Source organism: Ornithodoros turicata, chromosome 3, assembly GCF_037126465.1.
Source record: "Ornithodoros turicata isolate Travis chromosome 3, ASM3712646v1, whole genome shotgun sequence".
Lineage (NCBI taxonomy): Eukaryota > Metazoa > Arthropoda > Arachnida > Ixodida > Argasidae > Ornithodoros > Ornithodoros turicata.
Genome location: NC_088203.1, coordinates 23,051,409 through 23,079,225, shown reverse-complemented (window position 1 = coordinate 23,079,225; position 27,817 = coordinate 23,051,409). Strand labels below are relative to the sequence as shown.

At 43.5% G+C, this 27,817-nt stretch overlaps 2 protein-coding genes across 2 annotated transcripts; one reads left to right on the top strand and one right to left on the bottom strand.

The window, feature by feature from the left end:
• The first annotated feature begins 47 nt into the window (after positions 1-47).
• Positions 48-19,567, top strand: LOC135388298 (synaptophysin-like protein 2). Its single transcript, XM_064617758.1, has 6 exons — positions 48-470; positions 2,577-2,643; positions 6,237-6,346; positions 7,224-7,437; positions 8,023-8,214; positions 11,834-19,567. The coding sequence occupies exons 2-6, from the start codon at positions 2,584-2,586 to the stop codon at positions 12,020-12,022; spliced, it is 765 nt and encodes a 254-aa protein (XP_064473828.1). The 5' UTR covers positions 48-470; positions 2,577-2,583; the 3' UTR covers positions 12,023-19,567.
• On the bottom strand, positions 19,448-27,735 carry LOC135388297 (DNA-(apurinic or apyrimidinic site) endonuclease 2-like). Its single transcript, XM_064617756.1, has 7 exons — positions 27,562-27,735; positions 26,582-26,852; positions 26,055-26,198; positions 25,890-25,962; positions 24,615-24,699; positions 21,617-21,955; positions 19,448-20,690 (listed from the first exon to the last, which is right to left on the bottom strand). The coding sequence occupies exons 1-7, from the start codon at positions 27,674-27,676 to the stop codon at positions 20,218-20,220; spliced, it is 1,500 nt and encodes a 499-aa protein (XP_064473826.1). The 5' UTR covers positions 27,677-27,735; the 3' UTR covers positions 19,448-20,217.
• Between the last annotated feature and the right edge of the window lie 82 nt (positions 27,736-27,817).

The following is a 27,817-nucleotide window of genomic DNA, read 5'->3' as shown; positions in this document are numbered from 1 at the left end:
TTTGTTGCGCTTCCTGTGTTAAAACATTGCAATAAATATTCCAAACAATCCGTGCACATCTTTCCGATCCGGACTGCCTGACGATAAGAAAGCGTATTCGTCTTTCCGAAGCCGCAGTTGAGTTAAACTAGGTTGCCTCTGCAAGCCCGTAACCCCGTAACGTTTCTTTTTTTCTTTGGTAACATTGATCAGCGGAGCTTCTGTCTCCGCCTACACTTCAATACCGTACATTTTTTTACTTTGTAGCGCCAGTGTGCCGTGCTGTTCCTGTCGGTTTCTCGCATCCAAAGCCACAGTTTCGTGCGGTTGTGGACAAAATCGTGCCCACTTAAAAGCACTTGATTACTTCTACTCAATCCAAAACTGTTACATGAGTTTAGCACGACGAAGTCAAGTGTAGTGATTTCCATATCGGGTGGGGGTGGATAGTGTTTTTCAAGTGAAGGCTGCTCGACGCTTTGGTTTTCAAGGTATGCCGTTTAATCTGTTTATCAACACCCAACATGGTGTACGTCATTGAAGGTCTTATTATCCTGGTTTGCTCTGTGAAAAGCTGTGGACCTTTCGGCAAATCCGTGACCTGTATTTAGAATGGTCAAGATCGATATTGTAGCAACGTTTCTTGCAAGAACACAGTTGGAGAATTCAGGCGGTGCAAGATACAAAACGAAGTCCTATTTTTGTCGTGATGTATTCTTTTCACTTCAACTTGGTTTATTCTTGTTGGCTTTTGTACCTGGATCGAAGCATAACGGTTAAGTTTACGAATCATAATAAGCGCCCTATCAAAGATAACATAGGAATATGTCTGCGATTTGACCGAGAGTGGCGGCGTTAGTGATAATTTTTTTCTTCCACGTGATAATTGGGATACTTTTTTCTTTATACAAGAGACAAATGTGCACTTTGATTGTGCTGGCCTCCGGAATTCGTTCAGAAAATAAGGTTACTCACTGTGCAATGTAATTGTAATAAAACAATGCTTACTATATTGTTATACTTCTGGCCTTGGGATTGGCCTTGATACTGTAGTGCCACTTGATACCACTGCAATAGTTGTCAAAATAAATAAATAAAAGGAAAAACAGCGTAAAAGTGCTAGACATGCGCGAAAGCGCTGGAGCGTGCGCGCCCGACGATAAACACGGAATATGACAGCTTGCGACTTGGATTGCGTGAACCGGATTGCACGTTTTCATAATGCATGAAATATGTTGCATTGATGTAGGTACTTCTCACTCGTCCAAAGATCCTATTCGATGAAGAAACCATGTGCATTACCCATTGAAAACCATTATACCTATATATACATTTCTGAACATAATTTTTCAGAAATGTCAATAATAATTCTCATTATTATTGTTGAAGTGTCATGCAGTTTTAACGCATCATCGAGATGCAAGTTTTTGGAATTATTTGAGTTTGAACAAAGTGCTTTTTGTACAGCATGCAGAAACATGTAGGAGAGCACCACTTTCAGACTGTGAAAGCAGCTGAGAAGGGGCGTGCAGGCCCAAAACACATCGTCATAACGGTGTCAAATGACTGAACTGGTCAACGTGGGGTACATGGTTATGGTAGGAAAAGGGAAAATAGCACAAATTAATCACCCCTGCTCGACAAAATGTAGGTCGCACACTGTCTCTGGCTCAACACTGGACGCAACAGCAGCACACAGCGAGCTAAACTTCCATTACAAAAAAAAAAGTGAAGGCGGCTGTTGAGTAATCTCCTCAGAGGTTGCTAGGAATCCCTGTCTGGATAAAAAGGGTGTCAACTGTGTAGTACACGTCATGTAGCATCCTTATTGATATCCTGTTAAAGGGAGACTTCGCAAGGATTTGAAAAAAAATTTGGTGAGAATCATACAGAATACAACATTCGCATTCATTTTGTGCGAGTAATTAATTAATAAATGATGACAATGGCAAACTGAAAGGTGAAGAGCAGAAAACAGAGCTTCACAATGCAGCAGTTTGTCCGGAGGAGGATACCATGATGTCACCCAGCGTTGTCGTCTGCTTCGAAACCTGCATTCTCCCTTTAGTTTTGAAAGAAACAAAAGAAGACGTCCCATCTAGTTGCCGTTTCCGTCGTGTAGCAAATCTCCTCCCGCAGCCACTCATGCAACATATTGAGCCGACCAATACAGCATCGATTGCAACTGGATAGAAGCGAGTACGCTTTGGAAAAAGGTTGTATCCTTCCAAAACACGAGCAGGTCGAATGAAGCAGTGCCGGGAAAAGATGCCGGACGATGTCAGCAGTGTGTGGCTTTCAGCGCTCTCTCGCTTCACAGAGGTGAAGCGCTCGCTTCATAATAAATTCGTTTGAATAACATCTGCGCAGTTTTGGAACGAGATATTTCGTGCACATGTTCCTGACATCCCAAAGGTTATGGATATACTACAACCTTTGTGGTGATTCTGTTGCGGAGTCCCACTATGAGCTGCTCACACGTCTTGTTCCTCATCTAGTGCAGAATAGCAGTCGTGTAGATAAACAGCCAGGAAAAACAACTTCATGCGGCCCTTCACTATGACACAGTCTCTCTCTCTCTCTCTCTCTCCTTGTAGCTTCAAGATGGATCTCAACTTCCAAGTGTTGAAAGAACCCAGGGGATTCATCAGAGTAATCCAATTTGTAAGTATCTTCATTGTGGCGCTTTCCGTTTCAACCCTACAGTTTCTTGTATTCTGTTTCGTACCTCTGCTTGCCACTCGTTTGTCCCATCGCATTTCAATGCTTATCAGTGGCTACAAGTGAAAGCTTTACACATTCCTAATTGGAGTCCGGGAGAATGCTGCCATCATCTGTTCTTACAGTTCTTACAGCTCTTTTGCCAGCAACCTGAGCTTAGAAAATGCCATCGTGATGGTATACCATGCAAGTACGTCAGCTGTCTGCGCAGCTCCTCAGTTTCCCTTTCTTTCCTGTTGACCATCTAGCGACCTCATTGGTCCCCCCCCCCAAGTAAGGGGGTTACCATCTCAAGGTTGAGGCACACGTGGTTTCTTCTGTGGACCAATGCCAGTTTATGAATACCCCTTTTTTGCTGCCTTCCGAAGTTGTGAGTGGACGGATGTCACGTAGTTGCTCGAAACTTAACTCTCTCCCCTATTCCGGAACATATTGTTCCTGCATGCTTCCATGCGTGGCAAACTGAAGACACCCCTAGGCACTTCTCTTCATGCGCTGAGAGAGCCTTGTGTTTGAGGGTGTTCCATTTTCACCCCCAATTTGTATTGTCATCACGTTTGGTAAAAATTCAAAAACGCACTTGCCAAAGTGCAAGTTCAGCTGCCAATATGGACACTGGAGAATGCTAAGCACTGTTCGTTCAGCACATCCGCTTGGCATCATGTGTTCACCCAAAATGAAATTAGAAGACATAAAACCCGAGAACATGAGGGCCTACTCGCAGACGTCGGAGTACCTTGAGGTACGTTCCACGTGTAGCACACCTCTAGGAGGATGGTACAACTCCTGGGTTTAAAGGAGTATGGAAAGGCTCGAAAAAAAATATCAGGAGGAGTAGAACTTGCATCCATGTTCGAATTCTTGTGCATCACAATTGCAGTCTTTCTGTGTGCATTAACATGCGCCTCCACAGATTAGTATTCGAATGCACTCCCTAGAGCAATTGCGCTAGCGCCACCTGGGCTGCACCAGTGAAAGCTTTGTGACAGCTACGTACTACAACAATTTAGAAACTTAATATGTCTAGCAGCCTGACGTAGAATTCTGTGGCACATAACCCATTTGCAGTCTGCAGACCATATGCGGAAGAGGGTGTCGTCTGCTTTGAAATTCCCTGTTGATGGGTGTGGCACCAAGCATCTGTAGCAGAAAGCGCATGGTGCACATCGTGACATCTGCATTACAGATTGACATGGGCCGCGTTCAAGCCACCGATACCTGTTCGGATCTGGATTGTTCAATGCATTGTGAATATCCTTTATTCTGAAAACAAGAGGCACACAGGCAGCACAACAAATAAAACAGTTTAAAAACAGTTAAAACACATGGGACATTTTGGGACCCATAAGGAACCCATCATTATGGATGAAGAAGCCTGACAATCAACCGTTCATTATTTATTACAGAGAAAGGCGTAGCAGCTCGGAGCCTAACAGTGTTCTAACTGTTTTAAACTCTCTTTATTTCTTGTGCTGCCGGTATGCCTCTTGTTTTTGGAATGATGAATGCCCCCTCCCAGCGTTTGGACCATTTTCAGCACTGTGAATGTTAAAAAGCATGGACGACATCCCTTTCTTGAATAGTCTTCAAACAGCCAAATAAAGGTAGTTGTGTGTGGTATGTGCGCGTTTGGACCGTAAAAACCGCTTCCATCGTCTGGCAGTGCGCAACGCTATCTCATCCGCCCAATAGTAAGGAGCACGCATTCTTTTTCCTTTCTTTCTTTTCGCGGTGGTATTTGGTGCCGTGGGTCCCATGTCTGACACAGAGCAGTCGACGGGTTGTCTTGCTCCCACGCCATAGCAGACGGTAAAAGTGCTCACGTAAGCTGATGTCCCAGCACACCAAGAGGTGCTGGGACAGTTCACCGCTGTTTTGCGCGTACTTAAAAATAATTTTCTCTGGAAATGTGCGCCTCCGAAAGGAAATATTTGGTGTGACAGTTCCTGAAGGTGCGTTCTTATCGCGCAGCTAAAAAATTATGTTTGAGATGCCATTCATGCTTCTTTAAGGGTGTGTTCGTTTATTAAACTCGCGCGACCCGCGAGTCGGAGTCGTGACGTATGAGAGCCATCGTACGTCATCGACTCTAGCGACCCACCTCGAAAGGAGAGTCGCTGCGAGTCGACTCTTGAGCACCTCTAGTGTTGAATCCTCGAATTTTAGAACGGGAGTTAGTGTCACGTGGGCGACGTCATGAGAGCCGCGCCGCGGCATTTTCGCCCACAAAGAGTCTACTCTCTCGGCTCTCTAGTTGTTCGAGTTGAATAAACGAACGCAACCTAAGTTTAAGCCTGAAATGGGGTAAAGTCATTTGGGATACCTTGTGGCTCACCCACGACCTGCTAGATTATAACGACCATGTCATAATCGGCAAGCCCTATGAGGAGATGGTCCGCACGATCCGCTAGGGGCGCTACTCATCGGCCCGCGAGATCTACATCATGATTGGACGATGGGAATTTGAATTTTTGAACGTGCAGAAGCGGACATACGACTACCGTAGCAGATGACAGCAACAGCTCCTATGAAAACGCATAGAATGATGATGATAATCAACTTTAGAATGAAACATCTTTTGTGGGACATTCACCGATTGTTCAAAAATACTAAGATAAGCTGAAGTACAAAGTACTGTACAAGTTGAGGAAGCAATAACCGGGCCGATGAGTGACGCCACCACTAGCTTCCAAATGCGGCGCTGAGAAGGGGTGGTGCCTATGACATAGTCGTTATAATCTAGTAGGTCGTGGGTTCACCAAAGACTGCTGGCGCCTTTTCTTCAACTGCCATCACTTAATTGGACTATACAACTGGGTGATGTGAGGCTTGTGTTGTGTTTGTCCTTGTATGTTGTTGTTCTTCTTACCTAGTAGCAGCCGCTTTGCTCTGCACATATTTATGAAGAAGTTGAATGTACGCTTGCTTTATACGAAGGGCCGTTATCTGTAGAAGTGTGCGTGGGGGCAATTATATCAGCGGATCTGCGCAGATATTTGCACCACATCCTGGTTTCTGGATAGAATTATAATGTTTTGAAATCTTTGCAGATAAAACGTGGACAAAACTGTTCTGCGCTTCGGTATACGTGGATATCTGCAAATAAGCGTTGATCTCTCTGACGATGTCCTCTAGGGGGAACCATAATTGAGAGCTTGCTGTGAATACAAAATGGCGTTGAAGTTTGTCGTTCATTGGCATTGCCGTTCCTCTCACTGCTGTTATTGGACAACTGTAGATGATATAATGTTCCTGAGCTGAAAGGTGAAAACATTTGCAACACCACATATTTGTCGTGCAGATTTCTTCCTACAACACGGATGTGCGGATATCCTCAATGCCCGCATGGATGCATATAACGTAGTACACATATTTCAACTAGTGCGGCAGCTGATGTGATCATCGTGCGGACACGTATACTGTCAATCGTGTCTGCATTCGGCCCTAGTTTGAATTGTTTGTTTGTATAGTTTGTACCTGTAGTAGTGATTGCACTGTCTTGAAGGTAGTTCATCAGTGTGTCATACTCTGTCCAGGTGATGTCAGTTTTTGCCTTTGCCACAACCTCTGGGTTTTCGACATCTGCAACATTCAAAGTCTGCGACAAAGCATATCTAGCCACTTTCAGTTTTGGCTACCCGTTCAGGTACGTTAAGACAGGTGGCGCTCTTTTTTATATGGGTATACCTTCCTGTTTTCACGAAGTAAGGAGGTACCGTGGAAAACTATTCACTCGTCTATATAAGATTCAGCTTTTATCTAGAGGAAATTATCGGCACATCAAATTAGTGCACACCGATTAGTCCACACAAATGATAACAAGCCTCGTATTTGACCAGGTTTTGAAAACGGAGCTTATATTCAGCTTCAGGTCCACCCCGTTATGGTGTTGTTGCAACATGTTGCGTACACTATGTGCAGGTACCCTCAAAACATGTAAAGGCATTGCTTATTTGGCATGGGGTGCAACAGTGCAGTGACCCATGCAACAAAACAACTTCATTTAAGTGACGATGGGCAGGGAGTTAACCAACTAGACTGCTAAAATGTGTGGGGTACTGGCAGCTCTGCATAATGGAAGGGCACACCAGTTACTTTTGTCATCAAAATGATATAATAAGTAAAAAAAAGACCACAGCGCTTGGTGGCAAAAAAGTCTAGAGCCATTGGCCTCACATTTCCAGACAAGGTAGAAGTCTAGTTATCACAGTCTGTGGCTACTGTTTTCCATAGAAAGATAGCAGCAGTGTAGATGAGAGATAGACTAGAGCAGCAGCAAGCCATTCTCGAAAAATAGTGTATGTTTGTAAGCTGTGGTCCTCATGTGCGCTACAATTGTGTATGCACAATGGCGGCAATGCTATCTCATAAGGCGTGGTCCACTAAAGCTGTCTAGATATTAATAAAATTGCTTCCTTGTGTATGGTGCCTGGAAGCAAATCGTATTTAATGTTATTGAGAATGCAATTTAGATACGTTCAGCACAGTTCATCCTCAGCACCACTTCTTTTTTTTCTTTTCAGGATGTCGTACTTCCCGTTCAATGTACCGACCATATGTCCCTCAAACATGATGGAAATCCAGACCAAGAGCGTTGTGCTTCCCTACAACTTTGCCAGTAACCCAGAGTTCTTTGTGGCTACGGGAGTGCTCTCTTTCCTCTACTGCATTGGTATCTTGGGTGTCTACATCTTCTGCAACAAAATGTACACTGAGAATCAAACTACCCCTATCGTTGTAAGTGTACTTTTGTGTCAGTGTACGGTGAAAGTCTGTTTAAGTTTTGGATAGTTATATGTACAGTGCAGTCCTGTTAAGGGAGGGGATGTGGCTCTTAAACCCAAAAACTGCAGCTTTAAAGATTGTCTTGATGAAATTTTATTTTACAGTTACGCATATTTTAACATGCTGATCCCAAATCTGGCATCATATTGGAAGTAGCTTCATTAGTAGAAAGAAAAATACAGGCTATTGAAATTGAAAAGACAGGTCTTACTGCCAATCGATTTGAAGATTAATAATCACCAGGATATTGTGAAAATCGATTTTTATGTAGCTGTAAGGTTACTGCTGGGGGTGAATGTATGTTGTTTGTTTTCATTTAAATTTTTTTTTTCAGTAGCAGGTGCACAAAGCTTGGAAGGTTCCAAATATGGCGACCTACTTACGTCCTTCTCCTAAGCACAACAAATCACGCTCTAAATTTTGAACATTAAGAATAGCTTCATTCCTTAGTGAATTCACACACAAACATACTGTTTTCTCTCTCTCTCTCTCTCTCCTATCATACCATGACACCTTGCACTTGTTGTTTTCACTCAGGATTTGGGCTTGTCCTGCCTCCTGGCCCTGTTCTGGTTTGCTGGTTCTTCTGCTTGGGCACAGGGAGTACGTGATGTCAAGTACTACACAGACCCGGCTGTGTTCATGAAACTGCTAGAGATCTGTGGAAATGCAAGTAACAAGTGCACCTCCGAATCGACAGGAAACTTTGCCACTCTTAATGTTTCACTGGTGAGGAATTTGCTTCCTATCTTGAAAGCTGTGCACACTGTGGTTTCAGTTCAATGTCCTTTCATGTACTGCACATGTTGCGGCTATTGCCTACTGGTTAAAGTGCCACCCCAGACTCGGGAGGGGGAACGGCGTTTACTTTATTTAGTTCATGAAAAGAAGGAGTCTCAAGGATTCTATATGCGAAATTTCAATCCTGTTTACGAACACTGTGCGTTTCTGTACAATTTTTGAAGATCTGCTGAGCCTCCAGAAGTTTTGATGACACAACGAGCGAGTGACGTAATCATAACCCCACAAACTGCAATGATGTCATGTTCTGGAGAGGGCATTCGTCTCCTAGCAGCGACACCAGCATCCGGGGAGGGTCACATGGCGGAGGAGTAGGGTTGCCACCAGACCGGTATTATACCGGCACGGCCCGTTATTTGCTCGCTGTGCCGGTTTGCCGGTAGGAAGGTGATACCTGCAGCCTTTTGCCGGTATTTGTGCCTCAAGACCTTTCATAGGGGCTTCTGCGGGCTTTCAGTTTAACATTCCGCTATAGGTTGAATAAACCTGGAGCACAGACCCAACTCCGCAGTCACCAGTCGTTTTCTTAGCTATTCAGTATTATTATTATTCATCGTTATTCCTTAATTATTCATTGTTAAAATTATATATAAAATTTATAAACTGATTATCATCAATATTCTGGTGTTCGGAGGGGATAAGATCAATGGCTGTGCAAAGCTGTTGGTGGTTGTGTCGAGCCAGCTAGAACTAAGGCCGTATACAACCATCATGAGATCTCCGCCTGCAAGGGTTTGTCTGTGTCGATGCGTTTTTCAAAGTAAGTGGCAGACCAGTCCGGTTGCTCCAATACGATCCAGTGTAGCGTTCATGCATGTTTATAGCAATTTCTAACGTCAATGATCCTGCCACATACAGGATTATCTTGAGCGAGCACGCTCACTCTTTCTCTCTCTGTGCTCATCCACCCCTCGCCCACTTTTCCTTTCCCGCGAGCCTTTCCTCCTTTCCCTCTATTCCACCTCCTCTCCCTCTGCCGGTATTTTTCACTACGAAAGGTTGCAACCCTACGGAGGAGTCACGTGAGGCTGATCGAAAGAGGGGAAAGTGGGAGAGATGTCTTCTCCCTCCTTTGTGTTTTCTCCACGGTCGGAGCGGTTTGTACGGTATGTCACTTGGGGCTCCGCTACCGGAGAGCAAAAAGTGATCCCCCCCGAAGGCTTGAAGGGCAACAGCTTTGCCAGATGAGAGCTGGACGCTCTGTGGGAGCATAACATGATGTCACAGTTCTCAAAAACAAAAATTAAATTTCTCTAGCTTTCGCGTCACGTAGAGCCAAAATATTTTGCAGGAATGTAAAGTGAGGCAGAAAGATTTCAGTAACGTAACTTTGGTGGGATACTGAAGACATGAGATTTAGTCCGTAGTGGCATTTTAAATACAGCGCAATCCTGTCAATTTGAACTTACGAATAATTTGGACTGTACGCTCGGGTCCTGGCAAAGCAATGTATCTTTCAATAGGGGGTACTTCCCGCTAAATCGAACATATGAACATGTGCAACGGTTTGTTCATATACTGGATTGCCTGGCCATGCCTGACTACGCGTCAGCTCGGAAGCACCAGCCGAGCACCAGCTGGCATGCTGCTGGCTTGTCATAGACAGCTTTACTTATTAAATGTTAAGTTTACTTAGTACTTATAAGTAGGGTTCTTCGTTTTTGGGTTAAACCCGGTTTTTCACCGAATTGAGAATGCTGCAAATTTTTCCAACCGAATTTTAATGAATTTGGAACATGTTTCTTTTTTCCCCGATGTTTATTCCCCAAATTAAAAAATATATATTTCCCGACAACTTCAGGCTCTACTTATAATTCCATTCCTTATAAAAGCGACGCTTCTACCAAAGGAAAGGGAAGCAAGGAAGGAATGACTGTAATCGTGTGCGCAAACATGACTTGCATGGAATAATCCCGCTTACTCGACTGAAGAAGCTAACGCAAGCGCGTATCAGATTATTTTCTGCCCTGAGCTGCTTCGATGCTTGTCCATAAATAAATATTCTGGAAAGCACGAGACCCTTATATTTTAGGCATCGCGTGAGCGCAAGCGTGCGGCACGGCCTGTCGAGCCACGACACGTCCCTGATGCAGAGAGACACTTATTGGAATATATGTTAGATTCCCTTAGAGTTCAAATTAACGGGATTGCACTGTGTTGTACGGACATGTACTGCATTGTACATACTGCATCGTTAGAGCCTGAAGTTTTAGGGTTTTACCCGATTCTTCCCCGAATTTGCACCCCGAATTGAAGGTTGCCTAAACCCGATTCTTGCCTGGCAAATTGCCCTCACTTGGATGTCTCTAGGGATGCACTAACTTACTTGTTTGGCAGAAAATGCAGTTACATCACCGTTTGTACCAAACCACTACAGTTACTTGGAGTAACTGAGCCCGATTTCCCCCCGAATTTAGCCTACTGGAAGTTTTTTCACCGGAATTCACATGAATTTAGTGCACATGTTTATTTACACGATTTTTACCCCACGAATTTAGAAAAAAAATATTTCCCGAAAACTTCAGGCTCTATGCATCGTACAGACGTGTGCCTTTGTAACCCAGTCACCTGTTTGCGAGTCTGCACGGTACTATTCGCCGCTAGCGTGTCCCTCTGACGAAGGAATGCGCCCGAGCGTGTTCCATAAACTTTTGTCCAGCACTGTACCTGCTCAGTACATGCAGTGCAACGGTACAATAAGTGTAAATCCCAGTAAATAGAATACAATAACGATGCAGCCAAGAAATGTAAACATGTATACTGGTACATAATGACAAAACGGGTCAGTGACAAAACAATAAAAAATGGGGGGGGAATGGTTTTACCAGGTTTCAATCCGAAGACGCATGGCCCTAAGTACGGTGTATAACGTGGGTATTGCTTTCAGGGCATGAAATATGCCGCGCTTAAATTGAGCGCTCCGACGACAAAAAATTATCTGCTGTTTTACGACAGATCATTGTAAGAGCCTGAAGTTTTCGGGAAATATTTTTTTTCTAAATTCGGGGGGGGGGGGGGGGGGGGTAGAAATCGGGTAAATAAACATGTACTGTAAATTCATGGCGAATTCGGGTGGAAAAACTTCCAGTATGCTATATTCGGGGAGAAATCAGGCTCAGTTACTCAAACTGAAAGTACTGGTTTGATACAAACGGTGATGAAACTTCATTTTCTGCCAAACCAAGTTAGTGTGCATTCCCACATGCGTCTCAGTGAGGGCAATTTGCGCTCGGTAAAAATCGGGTTTCACCCTAAAGAGGCAATCTTCATTTCGGAGAAGAATCGGGTTAAACCCCAAAGCTTCAGGCTCTAATCATTGTGGAAGCAGTTATCTGAAGGATGGCAGTTGACGCAAAGTCAGCGAGTGCCAGTGGTGGGACTGGAAACCCCACCCCTCTCTATAAACCAGAGGGGCAGGGGAGAGTGAAAAATTTGGAGGGTCTCACTGTCAGCACAACTACTACTGCACACCTGGCAAAATTGCTCACTGCGAAATGTGTCCTTGTAATTCGTTAAACCATTGTTGGGCCCACGCTCTTGCATGCAGATCTTGGGATTTGCCAACTTCTTACTCTGGGTCGCTGGCTGCTGGTTTGTGTTCAAAGAAACCTCCTTCCACGGGCAGCACCCACCTCCGCAGGGAGTGGCAGCTCCGCAGTATCCACCAGTCAACTCCCAGTATCCGCCTCAGTCTCCGCCCCCTGTACAGAGCCCGACCTTTGGAACACAGTACTAACGCAGGGATACTTCTATACTTGTGTTTATTGCTTCAACCTACCATTCTACTTGGTTTACTTCATACAAAGTTCCCCGTGAATTTTTTGCTCACGGAAGATAAGATGACATTTCAATGGAAGGCCTTCTGGCTCTTAATCTTGATATCATTTCTGAAGACAGTCTTACTGATCTCGACTGATCTCTATTGTGGGATGCACATGTCACAATCAGGTAATGTTCAAAAGTATGTGTGCATCTTAAAGCCCAAAATAATATCCAATCGCATCAGCTCTGTACGTAAAAATCAGATCACATCACAGATCTCATGTCTGGTGGAGCTGTCATGGAGGCTTTGAAGGTAATACATAGGAAAATGTTGGAATTGAAGTGGCTACTCGGAATCGACTTCAGAACTTCAGCTCAATCGTCATGAAAGGCTCCACATAGAAGTTTCTAATTCTGAACAGAGCCCAGTATTTTTCTCTTGCATGACATCCATTTTCCATCGATTTCAAGAGAAAAAAAGCTCAGAGGAAATGTGCGCCGATTTAATGGGCTGCAGCAGCAACCAGCCAATAAATAGTAACCACATTGCTGGCTGTTGTATCCGAATGCCTTCCTGTACACTGCCTGTGTATCCAAAGGCCTGTCTATAAAATGTCATTTTACCTCCTGTCTAGGTCAAGTGCAGTTCTATAGTTTTAGTTTTTTCACTTCAATCGGAAGTTGCAGCTGTTTGTTAATAATATTACCTCCCTTTTTTATGTATAGTTTTTTGTAGTACATACTTGTACCTTTTTATCTTTACAAGACCAGCTTTTCTGCAATACAAGGACTATTTACTGCTATGCATAATAATGCTATGACATGCCCTTGTGTTGTGAAGTGAAATGTTTTATTTTTTTTTTACCCATGTAGTCGTAGTTCATTTGTTGCAACATAGCAGTATCAGCCTTGTTCTGTTTTTGTTAATATGTTAATATTTTTGGTCATCTATACTATGATGTTCGTAGAGTTGCGTAGCTTAGGTTTACAGTACTTTTCCCTTCACATTGTTACGTTTGTTCTTGTTTCATAATTTGGAGACTGCAATTTGTTGGGCAGTGTCTTGTCGAGTTACTTTTCTTCATGCTGGTTGTGGAACTTGACAGCTTTCCTTTTAATGATGCTGATCTTTACTTCATGTACTAGTCATATCTGTAACATTCCACTTTTTTTTTTACTCTGTCATACAGGATTGCTATTTTTGAAAGCGACCTGCAGATGAAGAGTATGCTGCTTAAAAGTTTACGGCATAATACAGTAATTTATTCTGTCGGTGTTAATTGAAATTAACTTTTTTTTTTGTTACTCGTGGTTGTGCTCAGTATTTCAAGATTCAGAAGCAGTAGTCTTTTCCTTTAAGAGATACCTTGTCTAACACATCTGGCGAACAGAATTCTGTTATACTGTTTGGCGGGGATTAGGAAAATAAGCAGGAATTGAGTGGACAGCGACTGTCTGATGCATTGGCATTGTACCAGATTGACTAAGGCTTCAGTATTGGATATCACTTTAGATAGTGCCTTTTGACTTGGAATGTTGACTCGCAAGGACTTTGGGGCAAGCTGCAGATGGGCCTTTGTTCCTGATTTCGGCTGTGCTATTGGTTCAAATGTGAGGTACATAACTGTTTGCGGGTTACATTGGATTCTGGATCGACTTGGATTGCGAGACTGTTTCACACAAAAATAAGGAACGGTGGAGTGTTCATCCACGTGTTGTACAGTTAACGTGTGGAGCAAACGAGCAGCGCAAGGTAACTTTTTGTCGTCACGTATACAGCCTTTGAAAAAGAGCCCTATTGCCTTTGGTCACGTAGTTTAAGGTGTTACTCTGTTGGCAGACTATACTAAGTTCTAACTTGTAATCATCGTACATGTCTTGTTCACCGACATTGAAAGGAGAATCGAAACACATACCTCTCTTCTGTGTATTGTGGAACACTGTACTTAACGTGCACTGTATACCATCGAGTAGATCTCAGTGTTCTTGTTGCCAACGGTAACATTTGTTGAGTTTCATTAGCAAATAACCTGTTACGTTACAAGTCTCAATATTTCTGTCATGACTCCTCTGTGTACCATATGCGATTATGAGAACATGTACTCATAATTTCATTACACACGACTGTCATAATGCAAACTTCAAACCAACAATGCTCCAACACACACACACGACCACGCACACATGCGAAACATGCTAATTATATATATATATATATTTCACGTTACATGCATGCGATACTGACATGTTTATAGTACTGTAGCACAGTGTAAATGTGTGGTGCTTTGATGTATGTGTGTTCATGTTTGGAACACGAGGTGCCATAAATGTTTGTTCCCATTCAGGCAAAGTTCCTCATGAACAGGCAGCAATAAGAAAGGAAGATGTTGTAAAAAGGACTCAGACTCAGAAACAACTTGAAGAAACTTGCTGCGCTAAAAAACCACATATTATTACACGTGGGTACTTTTGCCGGCAAAGATATCTTGCAACAAAATTACATTCAGCCTTTCATCATCAAGTGGTTAAGGATCGAATGGGATATGACCTTGCTAAATGAACTACTGTCAGTTGAGGTAAACATAGGAACATCGAATCAGAGCACACAGAGAAGTGTCACGTGACATTGCCGCAAGCGTTTTCTTTTCGAACGACAATTAACCATAGTTTTTTTTACTATGTGAGGTAAAATGTTCCCTGCATTCTAAGTATATCAGTTGGCAGAATGTCATGCAAAAAAAAAATCTCGGGCAGAGAAAATGTGGAGCAAGATCTTGCAAGAAAATTTAACAATTCATCGATCGACCCGGCAATAAACATTTTCATAAATTTTCCATTGTATGCATTTTGTTTTTTAGCTTGGAATGGAACTTCTGTCATACCTAATAACAGCCGGACCCCTTGACACATTTACTTACTCAACCCTACAGATACAAAAGCTATACTGCTACCCAAGATTTGGACAGTTGTTAACACTAGTCACCCCCCCTCCCTCGTCTGTTCGGAACACTCATGCAACCAGCATCATGTCACTGGCATGTAACAGGCCAGGTCATACACATACACTTGTCTTCCTGCGTTTACCACGTGTTAGGAGATTTGTAATAAACATTAAGTACAAACTGTTCTTTCTGAAAGAGTCTTCGCGGTGTTGAGCTATGTAGTACTAAGACGAGTCGTGTTTGGATACTGTCGATTGTCCCTTGTTGCCAGCCACAGCTAGCATTTATAAATATGTGCATCTGTGTCCTACAGTCACAATGAATATAGACCTGATTCTAAGTTGTGTATTCTGTTACTCCTATCATACACTCGCTGCTTCGAGCATGCATCAGTTTGATTCTCTCTCTAATTGTGTATCTTTCTTTTGCATTTCCTTTGGGCTTTTGTTCCCGAAATTAGTGATGAAAGGCAGTGTTGTATGCCCCCATGGGAAACGTAACACCAAATTATAAATTATGCCTCATTTCTTACACCAACACAACCCTTTGGCATGCTCAAAACACCTAGAATTTAACAAAGAGCACTCGCTGCAACAGCTTCAGTATCTTAGACAAGTCGACCAGTTCTTTGAACTTGTATTAGTACGTGCATGTGCGACATGAAATTAGGTTGCCGAGTACCAGTTCTGTGCCACTACTTAACTTTTTTTTCGCACGTTGTCACTTTTCTGTTAATCCTCGTATTTCTCCCAGTGTTAGAAGTAACAGTATACACTTGCAAAACCCGATAACGTTCTTATTAGATGAAGTACTGGAGATCTGCAAATTTACTTGATTTTAGCGAAAAGCGTTAGCCGACTTTGTTGTTTTAAGTGTCTAACAGGTCATTACTTCATGCGCATCTCTTCATAAGCAACCATTGGTGGACGAAAGTAAAAGGTGTTCTTGATGTCAAGTCCCTACACTAGGATGTGCCCTCCCCAATATAGTGGATCCGTAGGAACCAGCTAGACATAGGGTCCATTGACCGTGACTCTAAGTGTACTTTCCGTGTCTGGGTGTAAGATTACCCATTTGTGTGTCGGAGGGTACAGCAACGTTCTGCCACACAAATGCCTAGAGTAGTTGTGTACCTAGAAAAACAGTGAAGTGCTTTTTCATTATATAGTACCTAAAACGTAATAAAAGGTAATCTTGCTTATTTCCCCCTCTTTTTTTCTGTTTACATCTGTCTATTCCTTTTGGAACCAGATCACACATGCAAAATGTTCAGCAAAGGGAGGTTTCTGTTGACATTCTTCATAATTTGGTGATATATGTGTATATAATATGATATGGGCTGATGTGTTTGTGTGATTATGTTTTTCTTTAACGGTGAAAAGGAATGTGGCATTGGAACAAATTCACACAAACGTTACAAAAACTATCATCCGGTTACGATACTAAGAGAGAGAGATGCACACATTCTTTTTGTCCAATAATTCTAGCTTTTGAGTTTCTGCATGTATGAACTTCGGGACAATTTCAGTTGTTACTTTTGCGGGACACTACGGAAAATTCTGTGCAGAGGTGAAACCTTCTGTCCATATTGTTTGCGACAGGCTACCGTACTTCAGTGATCAACCAGCACTGCCAGCTTTTCTTTTCCCTCTTTTTAATAGTTATAATGCACTGTTTTCCCCCACGCTTGCACAGCAACTGCAACAAATTTCTTGCAGCTCACAATCATGTTTTACAGTTACAGTTTTTGACTGAACCTCAAAGTGAATTTTAGAGTCATTCTTTTTGACATGTGTTATGAGAGTTGAAAAACGTGAAGTTCTTAATGTACTCGTCAAAAAAAAAAAAAAGCATTGCTTACCAACGGTATGTGTTTTTATAAGGAATTAGTACAGTGTCTTTTTTGAATGACGTACACGAGCGGTGATGTGTTGGCAATGCATCGGGCACCACGTAGCTAATAATGGAACAGCCCATAAAAGGACTTACGATTTCCTTCACTTTGGCATCATGTTTGGTTCTCAGGACGGGGCAGGCTCTGTGTATTCTATGTGCACAATTTTGGACTACAAATGTCTGCACTCAATTTGTACAGAGAAAACACGATGAAAGAGGCACTAAAGTGCAAAAACAAGTTCACTTCAAATTAGGTTACATGCTTTGTCGATTTTGCACTTGTTGTCATAGTAATTGAAAACTGATTCCGTTACGAAGCTACAATCAGAATCATACCGGACTCTTTCTTGTTTCGGCACAAAGCAGTGAACGTTGCTTAGCTCGTGCGTCGGGTATACATTGGGTGTTTTTAGCCACGCCGCGTGTACAACGCCATGCAGCAGTTCTGGCAAAAAACAAAGTGCGAGCTACGAAGCGGACTGTTGTCCCCGTCCGAAGAACGTGAAGATAATTGTTGTCAGTGGAACATTTGTGATAACTATGTAAAGCTCATTGGATGCCGTCAATCCTTAGGTTGCCGCCAAAGACGTTCTGTTTTCACTGCATTTTTCTTCTAAATGGTAGCAATGTGTGAAGTAATTTGAAACAGTGAAACCTCCCTGTCCTGGACACCCGCAGTGCAGCCAAAGTGTGTACAACATAGGGAGGAGTTACAGAATACGAGGGAAACAAAAATGCAAAATATTGCGGCTGTGTTGCCAGAAATGCCCCCTCCAATACATGGTCATTAGTGGCACCTGATACCTCTCTACCCACTCTTCACCGATAATTGGTACTGATTTTGATTTACGAAAGTCAAGGGCATTGGCTCATTTTAGGTCATTTTGGGAGTTCAAGGTGATGCTTCCTGCTTCATTTTGAGTCTTTTTGGTGCAAAGATGGGCTGAGATTGAGGTAATTTGGCCAGGGTTTTGTCTGACGTATACAGAGAAAACCCTGTCCTACTTCCGGGATAGGGAGGTGTCTGACATAGAGAATTTCGTACCCTTGTAGTTTCAATGAGAGCCTGCCCGTGCAACGAAATCTTATCCGACATGGGGAGTTGTCAGACTTTGGAGGTTTTACTGTACTTGCACTACACTAATTGAAACACGGACTTTCATTTGAGAACAAGTTGTTCTTGCATTTTAGTGCCCCTTTAACGACTTTTCTGCACAACACATTTACCCTTCTTTGTTTATCGTTGAGCACGACACATCCTATACACAAAATGTCTTTGCAGTGATTAACCAATGGCCACCCTAGCAGACAGTAGCAGATAATGCTGTGGAAGAAAATTAAGCGGAACTGAATCTAGTCCAGTGCTAGAGCATTATCTGCCATTTCTGGGGGCTTGAGAAAGCTTGCAGAGCGCATGCTTTATGCTGACAAAATGGCTGATGCAAACCCCATTAGTGTCAAAACTTTCCCAACCTAAAGCTATCCTGACACATTGAAAAATTTTATGGCTGCGTTCCAGGTATCCAAACAAATCAAGTGTTAAAGAGCGTTGCTAGAATGAGGCACTGCTAAAACACCGACGGGATTGATTCCACGGGTTTGGTAATCACAATAATGGTTCGTAAAAGTGGTTGCTCCTCGTTGAACTGACCAATATATCAAAGTCCTCATGTGCTTCCACGAGTATCCGTGTCTGTATCGTTCCACGTGTTTCCTGTGCTATTGGTGAGAACGGTCAAAATTATCCAGTGTTTGTTGGGGTCCTTGTCCAAGATGGGTATTGCGCCGACAAGAAAAATGAACTGTGGATATCAGTGTCCCTCAGGGTGCTACAGACAGAAACCCAAAATGAAGAGTTATAATTATGGGCTGAATTTTCTGGTGAAATAAGCGTGGGTTGGAACGATATCGTTTCTGCATCTCGACCTTGTGGCTTTGACTGTGTGTGTGTGTGCGCTCTGAACAACACTTGGTTATCATTTGGAATTAACTGGGCAAGAATAACACGATGTGTCCGTTTGAATGTGAGTTATCCCTTTACACTGTAACACAGCAAATCTTTATTTTTGTTGTGTCGACTGCTAGGTTTTCAAGTTCTGTTACAAAAGTCAGAGACCAGCAAAGTCTGTTGAAAGTGCTTCCTTGTGTGGCACACAGGAGGAGAAGAAACGGCTATCACGTAGTATAATCATCCGAAACTAATATATTACTGTTTCACATCTGTAGGATACGGACTGTTACGTAGGTTTAGAAATTCCAGCCATCTTACAGAAGGTGACAAGTACATTTAAGGCATGTATTAAACTCCAGCCAGTTGGTTTTTTCTCTGAAGACAAAAAGGCTGCATGAGATTGAATATTCACAATTTACTGTTGAAATCCATGTACATACCTATGTCTTTTTGTTTTCTGCATATAAAGCATACATACTCTGTACCACAAAAATATTTTCATTGGGTGTAGTACAAGGTTATTCTTGTAGAAACATTCTTGCTTCCAGAAAATGTTTAAAAAAAGTATTTGGTGTGTATGACCTTAAATGTTGTGATCCTTGTACTTAGAGGAAAGGAATATTGTGTTACACTGTTGATGCTTAAAAAGATTACACATAAGCATACATATAATGGGACGTTTCATTGTGCAGAGAGAGTGATATGAATGAAAATAAAGCACAAAAATTTACATTGGTTGTTTCATTCCACTTTGCTGTGTATTCCACTGCTTTTCGCTTAAGGAGGCAGGCGCATAGATCTGCTGGGATGGTATACCATCGGAGTTCTGTACTGCTTGTGACACGCTTGTCTGAAATTACGTAGTACGGTACGTAATGGCTTGTCCGCCCCTGAAGAAGCTGTATCATTATAGTCTGAGGGGTGGGCAGTATGCTGTACGAGTGTATTGGTTGGAAGATGAAATCTTGCAACACCTCCAAGATTTCAGACAGGATAAGCCACAAGTTGTCGATTTCAGACAAGTATGTCACATGCAGTACCTATTATATAAAAGTGATTAGATGTTGTGTGGTTTCAGTATTGAAATATACAAGCTTTTCCATTTCCACTCGACGGTAGGGTGTCGCACCGACGAGGAAACGTACCGCTCTTCCGTAAACTTTTGTCGGGACCAGTACCTAGCAGCTCAAGGCCAACCTTGTAATTCAATTATTTTTCCTTCTTCACAAGCATAACTGACACAGTTATTCTCGGTATCCTCATCTCCCCTTTACTTAAGTGAACGCAACTACTTAAAAAACACATTGCAAATCACATGCACATAAAAATGATCGGAGGATTTTTCCAAACCCTACCGCGACAAAACAACGCCAAAGACGATCAGCTCTGCGACGAAGCCTTTCTGACGCTATTTGCCCATTGGAAAAAGTCGCACTTGGCCGCGGGGTCGTTCGCACGCCCCTCTGGCTTTGCACACACAAAGAACGTCCGTCCCTTGTTAGGTCCGTTCTTTTTGACCACACGAAGCACACAGGGTTCATTGTGTCCTATGCAGCACGGAGGTGCGGAGGGACCCTTCAAGAGTCCCTTCCACACAAGCGAGGCTTCTGACTGCCCTATGCTTTTGGTACAGTCTTGGAACGTCCCATTTGCGTCGGAGCAGGTCACACTGTCCCGGTGTTGGGTATCGATATTGTCTATGCATTTCAAGTTTGGTGTCACATCTGTAGATGATGAAATTGGCTTGGGAGAGATGAAAAAGTCCTTGAGCTTCTTCTGGCTGGGTCTTATGGCAGTTTGCCCCTTTGGAATCGCAGAATGTTTCGGTCGTTTTGGCGAAGGTGCCACGAGACCTGCAGGAACAAAGTGCGCAGTAATGAAGGCGCTTGCTAGACACTTGACACTCAGCAAGTATCTCCCTCTGCTATTTTGTGCGCATGTTTCCTGGTTTCGTCTAATGTGTAGAGAAATCAACATGACCACGCCTGCAATTGGCTTTTGATACCGTTTTGACACACATCATTAATGCGCACCATGTGCTTGAGCACCCAACTATTGGTACTTTTTTCGCGTGTATTTCATGCGCCCTCACTTCAGTAGCACCGTCTCGCTAGTGCACGGCAACAACCACTGCAGTGTCCATGCAGATAAACAGAGCACAGTCCCTTAAACGATGCGACGGTGTCATTAAGACTCCGCCAATTACAACTGTGCTTTCAGCGATAGTTGCTATGGAAACGGGCCTCCGTCCGCACGGTGGCCAACCCGATGACTAATGGCCGCCAAGTGTGTGACGTGTCATCTTCTCAAACAGCATTGGATCCAATCCTCCATGGCAGGTTGACACGTTGTACGCTTGGTGGCACCACGTGCATGTTCAATGGCTGGTCATTGTATACTGCCTATGCGACAGGGGTAAAACTCAATTACGTTCGAGAGTAACTGTAACTGCTACAGAGTTAAAATAACGATTTTGTAATTGTAGCTGTAATTTCATTCCTTTTACATGCATGTAGTAGTAACCATAATCCAATTTCTACAGCTACAACTGAAGACTTACGACTGACTACAACTGAAGACTACAACTTAAGGCTACAACTGAAGACTTACAGGCAATAATGGTATAAGTCATAGGTGCAATGCAATCCCATGTGCATGTACAAGTACCATTATTGTCCGTAAGTCTTCAATAACAGTAATCTTTGCAAGCCTCATTGGCACTGGCTCCACCTTTGCTAGCAAATCCATCAACCTGCCTCTGCGTGGTGAAATAACGTACCATTAGAAGAGGCTTTGCCACTTTGCTTGCTGAGAAACCTCATCAGCCCCTGCTGCTTCCCTGCAAACTCTGGCCAGAATGCTGTTGCTAGTGAGGGACACTGTGAACATCCTAATGGGACGCAGCGTAGTGTCGCCGTAACGGGGCAGTGGTCCGAGCCTTGGACTTCGGGCATGATGTCTGCGCTCTCGAGGTAACCGACGAGACCTTCGCTGATGAGCACGTAGTCTATGCGTGTGCCATAATTGGTCTGTCTCGCAGACAATCGCGTGTTCCAGCACGTAAATGCGTTCTCCCTCGTGGGATTTACGTGCCTGAAGGTGTCGCAGAATCCTGCGCCTGGTAAAAACAATAAGAGAGAAACTTATACTATGTTGTCGTAAGCTGTATTCAGTCAGCATCACATCTCATACGGAAGACACATTTCTGCTCAGCTTCAGTGGTTCAACAATTTTGGCATTCCACCTACAATGCATGTCCTGTGTAAACGTGTAACAACCTGTAACGAGCTCAGTCAGTGAAGCACATTAGTGACGCCTATTGTTTATCTGTTCAACTTAATTTTCCCAATATGTTCCTGAGGCGGCAACGTAGGGACATGCACAGGACAGAGACGCTTCAGACGTTTACGACAGAGCTAGTAGAATCTCGTTAATTCGAAATCGCTTAATTCGAACCTCCGGATAATTCCAACTCTCGTCCGGGTCCCGTCCAAAGCACAAGTATTTCAATGGGGAGACACTCCCGGTAATTCAAACAGACGAGCGTATACACCGCATAATTCGAACCAACAGCGCTCGCGCGTCAGACAGGAACGGGTCACAGCGCCCCATATCTCCCTGATTATTGACCTTCCGTACGCTTTCCGTCCTCTTTCCGCATTTTGCGCTGTTCAAGGACGCTATCTCCTTTTCACGACAGCAAGGAGTTTACGCGAACGCTTGCATTGTCCCTTTGTCCCTCTCCTCTTTCTCTCTCTTCCTCTTGAGGCCGTCAAGGGTGGAGGAGGTGTGTGCGCGTGCCGTCACTCATTTTTATGACTTCGCGACTGTCAATATCGTTCTACAACCCGTTCACTGACATCGTTTATTTCCCTAACTTGCACCATGTCAGCAGAAACGACGGGGTGGAGACTGGGCTCTTAACTGACGCGGACATCATCGACGCCGCGTGCGCCGGCTTAGCGACGGAGGTTCAGGCGACTCAAGCCACGAACCTGTCTCGCGATTCAGTGCCTTTACCAAGTGCACCTGATGTAGCATCGGCGCTGGATATGAGAGTGCGCCATTTTTCTTCCGAGAAAAATGCGGATGCCACTCTTGAACTTGTGTCCGAATCAAAAGCGATGCTAACCGCTAAAGACAGTCTGCTAACAGTCCCGCTTGCAAGAGCGAAATACTGACTGCTTTCAACCTTAAGTCGCTTCATAATTTCTGTAAGTGAATTCCTGTGAACATATAAGTCCTGTATTTCCTTCAAAGTCGTAACGCGCGGCTGTGACGCTCTGGGAGTTTTCTCCGCCGTAACTTCGGTTCGGCATCGGGAACGTAACGGGAACGTAACGACAATAGCGGCGGAGTTCGGCAGCAGTAACGATTTGAATTATGCCAATATAAATGCGTCTTGAAGTGACACCGGTACCGCGAACGTAAAATACGACTCGAAGTGCGTCGCGACACATCTGCATGCGCTCCCTGCGCCCAAGCCCCCTTCCAGGAGAGCGTCTCCCGTTAGTTCGAACTCCGGTTTACTCGAACAAATACCGCGGCCCCGTCGAGTTCGAATTAACGAGAGTCCACTGGTGTTCCAGATGTTGTGAGCTCTACGATGATGTTACAATACATGTCACAGTCGTTGTGCACTGTGATGTAAATACTATATTAGCTGTCCCAAGCTATACAGGGTGTCCACACTATAGTATTGGGCAGAACTTTAAACAAACGGAAATACCTATTTTCAGTTACAATAAAGGGTGATATATTCTAGGCTAAGTGGGATGCTTGATGGCCGTACTACCAACAACCTGGGGCGCTGTCCTAAGTAACTTTCATGCCGCTGATGCCGCTGTCAGTTTGAGAAAGTGATCGAGCCAACATAGCGCGAGCAAAATGGCAGATTTAGAGGTCCGTTTGCTAGCTTGCTGTGATTTTTATTTCTGGGGGATTGAAGACCTTGTGGCTCTCTACACCAACTTTCTAATTTAAACGACCAGCACATTTTTATTAATTGGATCAACTTTGTAAACTCATTAAGGCTAGTGCTCGCCGTTGAAATTACGTTGTATCAGAGTAGGCCATATCCCAAATAAGTAAACGCACTGCAATTGAACCTCTGTATGCAATAAGGGGATAAGTCAAAAAATCCCAAACCAAGGAGAGGGGCCTGATCTGATTGTGCGTCCCACTGACATACATGCATTTCCCATTTCTTACCCTCCTGTAGCGAGCCAATAAATTGCAATAGGGTCCTAAATTTTCTTTGGCAGGAACATACTGGTATGTAGATGTCATTGCAGCAACAATAGCAAAAAGGGGATAAATTGACTTATCCCCTTATTGCATACAGAGGTTCAATTATTGACAGACAAATGCAATGTGGATTTGTGGCAATTTTGGCCCTGTTCACGTGACACACACTGTTATAGTTAGAGCCTTGCATTTCAGGATTAAATCCGGTGAAACCTGTTTTTACACCCCGATCATCCCCACTTAGGGTAAAACCCAGGGTGCATGTCCAGCACAGCTGTTAACCATCTTATGTTCATCAGAAATGCAAGAAGCACATTTAAAAAAAAGCAAGAAAGACCATGAGAAAATCTGCTTTGCTGTACGAAATTGCTTGGTCTTGCCCCATTATGCAGATCCTGAAAGGACTTTTATCACCCCCCCCCCCCCCCAACTTTCAAAAAGCATGAATCCAGAAGACACAACAATCTAATAGCAATTGAAAGAACAGTTGAAAAGAATACACATTTTCAATTTTTCGATGTCGCCCTTACCCGTTGTCTCATCTTCTCCAGTGCGCTCTTTAGATGGCGCTAGGAAGTCGTTCAACCATTGGCGACCTGGGTTTGCATTAAATTCCTGGAAGATTCATAAACTTTGCTACAGCAGCCTATTGACCACATCATTCAAGACACAGCAGTATGGCATACTAAGAATGAACGCTGACAGTGATACCAGGTAGATTCTGTGTTTTTCCTATCGTTATACGATGGCTTATAAGAAGCTATACAGAAATAAAGTAAATTAAAAAGTAAAACACTCGTGGATATGAGACATAGTCAGCATCAAGGTCCCTTTTGAAGCCACATACTTAGCCCAGTGCAGCTTCCAATGACCAAAACATTGTTTGAAGTCTTCTGCAGCAATAGTGAAGAGCTGTCTCGTCACATTTGTTTGCATGTCTGCACATCCTGAGATCCTCTTACTTTCAACTGAATTTTGATAGTTAGAAAGAGGAAAATGACGCAAGGGCTGACTCGCCCTGTGGCACAAAAGTTGCAAAACAATAATTTAGATGCTCTTGAAAGCAAAAAAAGACTTACGGATTTTAGGGACAATCAAACAAATGTGAGGAGACAGCTCTGGCTTATTTCTAAAGGAGGCTTTATGGGGGACTTCGCTGCAATAAGAAAAAAAAAAAGGTGAATGTCGTACCGAACACAAACTACCCCATCGATATTTAATACAGCTTTCAGGTCCATTTTGCGCGACTAATTAATTTATCTTTGATGCCTCGAAACTGAAATGTCGAGAGGAGAAATCAGAGCTTCCTACTTCGGCGATTTGTGCGGAGGAGGATACCGTGACATCACCCTGCAGCGGCGTCTGCTTAGAGTCCTGCATTCTTCCTTGCATTGTGAGTGAAACAAAACGACATTCGAAGTAGTCACCGTTCCCGTTGTGTGGCACGACCTGCTGCTGCAACCACTTACGCAACATATTGGTCTGACTACTGTGATGTCGATTTCAATGGGATAACGCCGAATGTGCTTTAGAAAAAGGTTGTTCTCCTCTTCCAAAACCCGGGCAGGACAGAAGAAGCACAGCTGGGACGAGCGGCCCAGTGTTGCTTTTAGAAGGCTTTTGCTTCATAGAGGCATTTTGCCCACTTCGTAATAAATTCATTTGAATAAATATGTGCAGTTTTGGAAAAAGATATTTTGTACACGTGTTCACGACAGCTGAAAGGTTATGGATATACCAACTTTGCCATGGTTTTGTGGGGAGTCGCATTTTAAAAGAATGTGTAACTCTCAAAATGTGATTACCTCGTCACACGCCGGATCACAGTGGTCGATCTTTCTGTGCGACGTGTTGAGATCACCCAAGACGACAACGTGGCTGTTTGGAAAGAAAATCGGCAACACCGATGCAAGCATTATTTCACATTTACACGTGTGAACTTAGCACATTCAGTGTGAAGAGGAACATACTAGCCATCCCTCAGCAGGGCTCTAGCACGCAGCTCCAACAACTTGTAGAAATCCAGCTTAAAGTTTCCTCTCTCCGGCTTCTCTGGATCTGCCCGTGGACAGTAGACGTTGATCACCGCGATCATTTGAAGGCCCTCTGTGGTTCTGATTAAAGTAATATATAGAAGGTAATATAGGCAACATAGGGTCCTGGATGTGCCAAAACAGTACTGGCAGACCACACAGCAAACACATAACAAAGGGCTTAGGTCAGGTAAGATAACCATTGGTATGTTTCTGTGACACTGGATGTGTTACCAGGGGTATTCTCGTTTGTATTTACACAAACACAAGTAGAAACCACATAGAGAGGAACCAACATGAAATGCTGCATAACTGACTGACCGGTGGCTAACAAATATTCGACTGTCCTCCCTCCCTCCCCCCCCCCCTTTTTTTTTCTCGTGAGTGCATGCGTGTACTAAAGTGTGCACTAAAGTCTACCTATATGACGCAAATTAAAATGACAGAGACAGAACCTAACTTACTCTACATGGTGCAGAGTTAATACTGCCCTTCCTTCACTGTCAAGTGCAAGAAGGTGCTTTCGCTCATACTGCGAATAATCTCCGTGACAACCCAAAACATCGAGCGACGATGTCTTGTCCAGGGAGCCCGCTAAACTGTCGTCTGCTTGAAAAGGCCGGCAAGAGTCCTTGCAGAAAGTGGCAACACCAGAGTAGCCCGTCTGATGGCGGGGAAATGAGAAATAGGTACTATAACCATCCACTATTGCGGACGTTTCATCCAGTGCGCCTCCTGAAAACAAAAATGTGTTTGAGCATAGAAGTTCCAGGACCTTGTAAGTTTTCGGTGCCTCACTTGTGCGCCCGCAGATAAAAACAGCGAGAGGAAAATAGCAAGACGTCTTTCAGTCACTAAAAACGCATTTTCATTCGCGAATTTCGCGACCTCTAAAAATCTCGGAAAATTGTACTCGCAAACACAGCTTGACGTATTTATCCGGCGTAAAGGAACAGCCCTGGAATCGTGAAACTATCGCAATTAACTTCGCAAATGACTGAATGCGCGATTCGCGAAAATTGGTACATCGCGAATAAAGATGCGTTTACAGTATTTGTAATACTGTAACATGCATTTCTCATGCCCATGACAAAGAGAGCTTTTGTTATAGGTACATAACTTAAAAACCCGAGACTTGGGCACAAAATCGACAACACATACAAGGTCTCAAACACAGCTGAAAACTTTACTCAACTCACAAAAATACATAGAGTTCTAGTGGGTGAGATAGACGGGTAAGGAGGACGTAAGAACATCTCCGAAACAGACGGGAAGGTCAGGGAAAGCTTGCTGACACAGTTCCCAGAAGAGACAGTGGACAGATAATGTTGAGACCTTGTCTGTGTTGTCGTTTTTTGTCCCCCAGCCTCGGGTTTTTAAGTTCTGGATCACGACAAAGAATTCGTTCTGTCAGGGTGACAACGAGCACCAAAAATGCGCTTACTGTTTATTTTCGTCTCTTGAAAACATATCACATCCGCATCTAGACTCTCCAAGATGTCTTTAACGCTTGTTTTGAAGGAACGAAGGCCATTAATGTTCCAACTCAACAGTTTCATCGTAACTTTAAGCAAGGTTCGCCCATGTGAACCATGATTTGAAAACAGCAGACGTCGAATCTCGACTGCGGCTGGCTATAAAATGGATTGGATTAAAACCTTAAAACTAATGAAGCGTTCACTTAAAAACAAATCCATTAA